Below are 7,599 nucleotides of genomic sequence, written 5' to 3' on the forward strand. Positions count from 1 at the left end.
GCAGTAAAATGCAATCAGGCTTCCTGGCAGTGGCTGCAGTGCAAACCACAAAGCAAAGAGGAAGAGGAACAATTGGTGGGGGATCTCAGGGAATGAAGTTATGGACTTTCTATAAGTTATTGGATAGATATATTCTGTTGTAAGGAACCTTGAAGTCAGAATTCTGTTGAAGCCTTTGGAAAGTGAGAAGTAAAACCCTTTTTGTAACCAGTGAGTTGTTAGACTGGAAATCAAAGTTCTTCTGATGTGGGAGACAGAAAAGCCTGAGAGAGCCGAGTCTGCTGAGCTGAACAGAGCCAGGAGGTGATCACTTCTGAATGGCCAAGGCCAGCGGTGACACAAAGGGCTCAGCTACATTGGATGGTCATCAACAATGGCAGAATGAACCAACCTTCTTCCCCTCACTGACACTTTTCCCCAGGTCTTCACATACACCCAAAAGGAGAACATTTTTGGATTCCCTCCACAGAGGACTGTCCTGCTCCCACGCTGCCAGCCCTCCGAGTGCAACACGACTGAGACCTGTGTCAGGAGCTAACAGACAAACACATGGCTGCTGAAGTAGTTTTAATTAGCATTTCAGCCTTGTTATGGCATCTGTGATCAGCCCTAAAGGGTACAGGGCACCTCCTGAAGTCTGAGGGATGTTGGGACTCTGCTTTGAGGCTCCAGATGTCCTCTGATGTGGGAACAGCCACCTTCCCTGGAGAGAGGGTCCGTGTGCTGAAGGATTTCCATGAAGTGCTGGCGGCCCTGAAGTTACTGCCAGCTGTCAGGACAGTGGGAGTACTGGCGGCACTGGGAGCATTGAGGGTACTGGGGATACTGGGGACACTGGAGGCATTGCTGGATATTGAGGGCATTGCAGACATGGGGGACACTGAAGGAATTGGCGTCACTGGGGATAAAGCAATGTTGGGTCAGATCCACTGGTCTGTACTGACCCCAACACTACTGGACTTTGGGGACAACATTAACTCACAGTTCTGCACTGACCACATTGATCACATCCATGTGACCTCACTGACCACATCCATGGGTCTTTAATGATCCCTAACCTGAACACTGATGACCAAACACTAAACCTAAACCTATTTCTAACCCTAACTCTAACCCTAAGTATAGCTAACACCATCCCTAACCCTACGCTAATCCTAACCCTAACCCTTACACTAACCATAAACCTAACCCTAACTCTTACATGAACACCAAACCTAGCCCTAACCCTAACACTAATCCTAAGCCTAAACCTAAACCTACCCTTCCTGTAACACTGAATCTAACCCATAAATCTCACCCTTACACTAATCATAACCATAGCCATAACCCTAACCCTAACACTACCACAACCATAGCCCTACCCCAACCCATAGCCCTAACCCTAACACTAATCCTAAGGCTAAACCTAACACTAACCATAACCATAACCCTAACCTTAACACCAATCCTTAGGCTAAACCTAACCCTAGCTCTACAGTAACAGATTCACAGAATCACAGAATCAGCAGGGTTGGAAAAAACCTTAGAGATTATCCAGTCCAACCATCCACCTGTCACCACTAGTACTCACTAAACCATGTCCCTCAACACGAAATCCAAACGTTCTTTGAACACCTCCAGGGTCGGTGACTCCACCACCTCCCTGGGCAGCCCATTCCACTGCCTGACCCCTCTTTCAGAGAAGCAGTATTTCCTGATGTCCAGCGTAAATCTCCCCTGGTGCAGCTTGAAGCCATTCCCTCTACTTCTGTCACCAGCTACATGAGAGAAGAGGCCGACCCCCACCTCACTACAACCTCCCTTCAGGTAGTTATAGAGAGCAATAAGGACTGCCCTGAGCCTCCTCTTCTCCAGACTGAACGCTCCCAGCTCCTTCAGCCACTCCTCATCAGGCCTGTGCTCCAGACTCCTCACCAGCTTTGTTGCCCCTCTTTGAACCTGCTTCAGGGCCTCAGTGTCTTTCTTGCAGCGAGGGGCCCAAAACTGGACACTGTACTTGAGGTGCGGCCTCACCAGAGCTGAGTACAGGGAGCAATCACTTCCCTGTTCCTGCTGCCAACACGGTTTCTGATGCAAGCCAGGATGCCATTGGCCTTCTTGGCCACCTGGGCACACTGCTGGCTCGTGTTCAGCTGAGCATCAGTCGATACCCCCAGGTCCATTTCCTCAAGGCAGTCCTCCAGCCACTCCGCCCCAAGCCTGTAGCATTGCCTGGGGTTGTTGTGGCCAAAGTGCAGGACCCGGCATTTGGTCTTGTTGAACCTCATCCCCCTGGCTTCAGCCCAGTAATCCAGCCTGTCCAGACACCTCTGTAGGGCCTCGCTACCCTCAGGCAGATCAACTCTATCAGCCAACCTGGTGTCGTAAGCTTAACCCTAACCCTAACCCAAACCTAACCCTAACCCTAACCTAAACCTAACCCTAACCCTAACCCTAGCCCTAACCCTAACCCTAACCCTAACCCTAACCATAACCCTAACCCTAACCCTAACCCTAACCCATGACCAAACCATAACCCTACTCTAACTCAAACCCTACGCTAATACTTATGCTAACCCTAACCATAACCATAACCTTTATTGTAACACTAATCCTAAACCTAATCCTAACCCACCTTTACACTAACACTAACTCTAAACCTAAATCCAACCCTAACACTAAATGTAACCATAACCCTTACCACTTACCTTAACACTAATCCTAAGCCTAAACCTACCTTTACGGTAACACTAACTCTAACCCTAATACTAACCCTAAAACTATCTGTAAACATAACCACAACCATAATAGTAACCTTAACCCTAACCCTACCACAACCATAACCCTACCCCAACCCATAACCCTAACCTTCACACTATCCATAAACATAACCTGAAGCCTAATCCTAAGCCCAACCTAAACTTAACCCTAACCTTACAGTAACCCTAACCCTAACCCTAAACCAAACCCTAACCCTAAGCTAACCATAAACCATAAACCCTAACACTAACCCAAACACTAACTCTAAACCTAAACAGAAATCTAACCCTAACCATAACCATAACCATAACCATAACTCTTATCCTAATTCTAATTCTAAGCCTAAACCTAAACCTACCTTTGCAGTAACACTAACTCTAACCTTAAGACTAAACCTGACTCTAACCCTAACCCTAACCCTAACCCTAAACCTAATCCTAACCCTACCACAACCATAGCCCTACCCCAACCCATAACCCTAACTCTAACCCTAACACTAATCATAACCATAACCATGACCCCAAGCCTAAACCTAACCCTACCATTACTGTAATCCTAAACCTAAACCTAACCTGAAATCTAACACTAACCATAAGCATAACCGTAAACCTAAAACTAATCCTAAGGCTAAACCAACCCCTATGTCTACAGTAACACAAACTCTAACCCTAACCCTAAACCAAACACTGTAATCATAACCGCAACTGTAACCCCAACCATAACCCTAACCCTAAACTTAGCCCTGCCCTTACATTAACACTAAGCCTAAGCCTAAAGTTAACCCTGACCCTACCACAACCCTAACCCTAACATTAACCGTAACCATAACCCTAACACTAAACATAATCCTACCCTGACAGTAACACTAACCCTAACCCTAACACTACCACAATCCTACACGATTCTAACCCTACCCTAACCCTACTCATAACCCTAACCCTTCTCCAACCCTATCCCTACCCTAAAACTAATCCTACCCTAACCCTAACCATAACCCTAATCCTAACCCTACACTCACCCTTCCCTTACCCTGAACCTAACCCTAATTCAGCATGTTCCCTAATCCTAACCCTATCCCTAACCCAAACCCTCACCTGAATACTCACTCTAACCCTAATGATCTAACCTTAATGCTCACCCTAAATGTCACCCTAACTCTAACTCTATCCCTAACCCTCACTCAGACATTAACCCTAACCCTAACCTCTATCTCTAGCCCTAACCCTACTGACCTAACCCTATCTCACAGCCTTAATGTGTGACATTATAAATGTACACCAAAACGTGCACACAACAATGCACATCTGTGCCCTTAGCATGCAGTTCCCATGTTGGCACTACACGCGTGCCATCACTGCACACGTGTCCATAACATGTGACCAATTTCAGCACCACATGTGTGCCCCATACACGTGTGTGTCCTCATAGTGTGCCCCATGTCTGTGTGGTGTCACTGTGTCCCCAAGGTCCCTGCTGCTGTCCCTAGTGGGGATGGCAGAAGAAAGCACAGTGGGAACACAGTGTGGTACCCAAAGTGCGTGGTGACAGCTGGCTGGACGTGTTGGGGACTGCATGTGACATCCGATGTGGGACACCCCATTGGAGCCACATGTGCTGTGTTTGGCATCCAATGGGGGACAAAGTGCAGGGCAGTGTGCTAGCAGAACTTTTGGGACAGTGTGTGACATCCAAGACATGTCAAACTGCAGAGGACAAACCAGTGGGGACTACTTGCACCGCTCCATGTGAGCCACACTGCTGGGGACCCCACAGTGCCACTTCCCGTTTTGGTAGTGATTGCCACATCAGGAGGTGACATCACATCATCCAGTCCCAAAAGGGGAACTGGCAGCAGCTCAACCCCACTCCCTGATCCCACTGCAGTCTCGCTGACCCCAATCTGTTCCTGCCGTGTGGCACCAATGGTGGTGGCCGTCATCCTGGGTGAGTGACAATGGGGACGTGGTGCCAAGGGGGTTGGTGGCTCTGTGTGGAACCAGGACCGTGTCCCTTGCAGGTTGGTGGCTGGTGGCAGCAAGCAGGACACTGCAGCGTAAGTATGGGGAACAGGGGGAGAATGGGGCCAGCAGAGAGGAGAATGGGCAGGGTGCCATGAGAGGGGCAGAGGAAGGTGTGCAGGGACAAGGCTGACTGCTGTCCCCTGTCCTAGTGCCCCAACCCACCCTGTCGCTGCAACCCAGCCAGGGGGTGTCCCTGGGCGACACTGTCTCCCTAAGGTGCCGCCTGCCCCAGCTGGCTGCACGGGTCTGGCTGTACAAGGAAGGACATCAGACATACCGCAATTACAAGTACAAGGTGCAGGACACTGCAGAGTTCACCTTCTTCAGAACAAATCGGGAGCACGCAGGTACATATCGGTGTCAGTACCGAGTGCCTTCGTCAGCAGTGGAATCAGAGAAGAGTGATCCTGTGGAGCTGGTGCTGACAGGTGAGGGCACTGGGGACAGCAGATGGTTCTGCTTGCTCCCAACAGGACCGTGTCCCACTGCAGTCCCTTCCCTCATGCAGATCGCAGTTTCCCCCCACCCAGCATTTCCCTGAGCCCTGAGGAATGTGTGGGGACAGGGACCAATGTCACCATCCAGTGCTGGAACAAGGCCTATGGGGCCGCCTTCCTCCTGCACAAGGATGGCTGCTCAGCCCCCATCCAACAACAGGACCTCGATGTGGTGGGCACAGCCACCTTCACCATCTTTGGGGTGACCCCAGCTGACAGTGGCACCTATAGGTGCTCCTACCGCCCCTGGGCTTACCCCTTTCTGTCCTCACCCCTTGGGAGTAATGTGACTCTGGAGGTGACACCCACATCTGCATCCCCAGGTGGGTCTCAACCCCATTTGAGTACCCCTGGCGCCACCCCATGAGTGGCTGTGTCACCTCTTGTCCCTATAGAGGCTATGGTTGAGGATGTGATAACCCAAACACCCGGATCCCACAGGTGCTGCAGACAGTTCCCATGGGAACCTGGTGGTGGCAGTGGCTGGGGGCTGCACTGCTGCCTTTGTCTTCATCCTCATCCTTGTTGTCTTCTTCCTCCTCGGTGCCTGCAGACGTCGGATACGGAGAGATGAGTGCCCTGGTGGGGAAGGGTTTAAACGTCTTTATTTCTCAGTTGATCCTCTCAAAGTCTCCACTTACCCCCATAGCCCCATCCCATTCTCCTCCTTGTTTTGATGCAGGCACCCCTGCAGAAAGGCCTGAGGACATGGAATTCCAGGTAAGTGTCCAGGTCAGGGAACCCCAAACTCCGGCCTGACCCTTGGAACAAGTCCTGATCCCATTCACAGCCCCAAACCCTGTCCATGGGGATCCCAGGGGATCCACAGCCTCATATGGTTTGCCTTAATGTTAAGGACAGCCGCCAAACCCAGACCATGAGGAACTCCAAATCCGCATTGTGGAGACACCCAAATCTGAGCCCTCAGATCCCCCTGGCCCCTCCAAAACTTAAATACCCCTCAGACCCCATGAGCCACTTTCACGCTGTGTAGGAAGAACCCCAAACTTCACTCACGTGGTGTCCCTCCCAAAGGACATTGGGGACCCCCAGGTTGACACTCTGCCTTCCCACTGTGTCCCCAGGTTCCCTCCAGTGACAGCGAGGGTCTGACCTACATGGAGCTGCAAGCTGTGACCCCCAGCACTCCGCCCCTCAACCCCCCCGCTGACCCCCAGCCCTCTGTTATCTACGCCGAGGTAGCAGTTGGGAGGCATCACTGATGCCTCCATACGTGTGCACAAACACGTGTGTCTAGTGTGCACACATGTACTGCCAGCGTGCACAGTGCAGGTGTGTTGTGTGTGCTTACCGTCACGTGTGCACTGCATGCATGTATCACTGCATGTGTTCCTGTGTGTCACATGTGTTCACCGTCACATGTGCACAACAGTTACACCCAGATGTGCACTCCGTGATTAACTCCATTCCTTGGTGTCCGCAGCATCACGCGTGTACACCAGTAGATGTGCACAGTGCTGCACATGGGTGTCCTTAGCATGTTTTCTGAGACCGGTAAAGAATGCGGGAGGTGAGCAACAAGACTTTGTGGACAGTTTTTCATTCCAAAGCAGTGCTTTGAAGAGAAGCTCTCAGGAAATGGACGTGTATTCCTGCTCTGAGCCTTGGCTGACTCCATCGCAGTATCTGTCCCTGCTGGCTGGGAGAGGTGTGACTCAGGAGACAGAGAGAGATTCACCTCCCTCCAAACCCCCTGAGAGGGACGGTGCACATGTGCTCCCTGTGCCTGCACTCTCCAGGCCCTCCCTGTGTCCGTGTGTCCTTACCACGTGCCCCACGTCAGCGCCACGTCTGTCCCTACAGCACACACACGTCCCCTTCCCGTGTGCGCCCTTGGGGAGGGGAGGGGAGGGGAGGGGAGGGGAGGGGAGGGGAGGGGAGGGGAGGGGAGGGGAGGGGAGGGGAGGGGAGAGGAGAGGAGAGGAGAGGAGAGGAGAGGAGAGGAGAGGAGAGGAGAGGAGAGGAGAGGAGAGGAGAGGAGAGGAGAGGAGAGGAGAGGAGAGGAGAGGAGAGGAGAGGAGAGGAGAGGAGAGGAGAGGAGAGGAGAGGAGAGGAGAGGAGAGGAGAGGAGAGGAGAGGAGAGGAGAGGAGAGGAGAGGAGAGGAGAGGAGAGGAGAGGAGAGGAGAGGAGAGGAGAGGAGAGGAGAGTGGAGGAGACGAGAGTGGAGGAGAGGAGAGTGGAGGAGAGGAGAGGAGAGTGGAGGAGAGGAGAGTGGAGGAGAGGAGAGTGGAGGAGAGGAGAGGAGAGGAGAGGAGAGGAGAGGAGAGGAGAGGAGAGGAGAGGAGAGGAGAGGAGAGGAGAGGAGAGGAGAGGAGAGGAG

General features: G+C 51.8%; 1 protein-coding gene and 1 pseudogene across 2 annotated transcripts in view; one reads left to right on the forward strand and one right to left on the reverse strand.

Moving 5' to 3' along the window:
• The window catches only part of LOC116241142 (T-cell-interacting, activating receptor on myeloid cells protein 1-like), an 82,876-nt pseudogene that overhangs the window by 24,062 nt on the left and 51,215 nt on the right, over positions 1 to 7,599 (reverse strand).
• The window catches only part of LOC116241265 (osteoclast-associated immunoglobulin-like receptor), a 51,282-nt gene continuing 48,149 nt past the window's right edge, over positions 4,467 to 7,599 (forward strand). The window contains exons 1-7 of one of the 2 annotated variants that reach the window (XM_090127766.1): positions 4,467 to 4,683; positions 4,757 to 4,792; positions 4,910 to 5,188; positions 5,269 to 5,580; positions 5,699 to 5,839; positions 5,940 to 5,977; positions 6,343 to 7,126. In XM_090127766.1, the coding sequence (XP_089983892.1) occupies positions 4,662 to 4,683; positions 4,757 to 4,792; positions 4,910 to 5,188; positions 5,269 to 5,580; positions 5,699 to 5,839; positions 5,940 to 5,977; positions 6,343 to 6,480 (966 nt within the window). In that variant the 5' untranslated portion in view covers positions 4,467 to 4,661 and the 3' untranslated portion in view covers positions 6,481 to 7,126. Of the gene's footprint in view, positions 4,684 to 4,756; positions 4,793 to 4,909; positions 5,189 to 5,268; positions 5,581 to 5,698; positions 5,840 to 5,939; positions 5,978 to 6,342; positions 7,127 to 7,599 lie in introns of those variants that run through there. The other variant, XM_090127764.1, reaches the window with a different exon arrangement.

Source organism: Phasianus colchicus, chromosome 31 (assembly GCF_987193195.1).
Source record: "Phasianus colchicus chromosome 31, bPhaCol1.hap1.1, whole genome shotgun sequence".
Classification (NCBI taxonomy): domain Eukaryota; kingdom Metazoa; phylum Chordata; class Aves; order Galliformes; family Phasianidae; genus Phasianus; species Phasianus colchicus.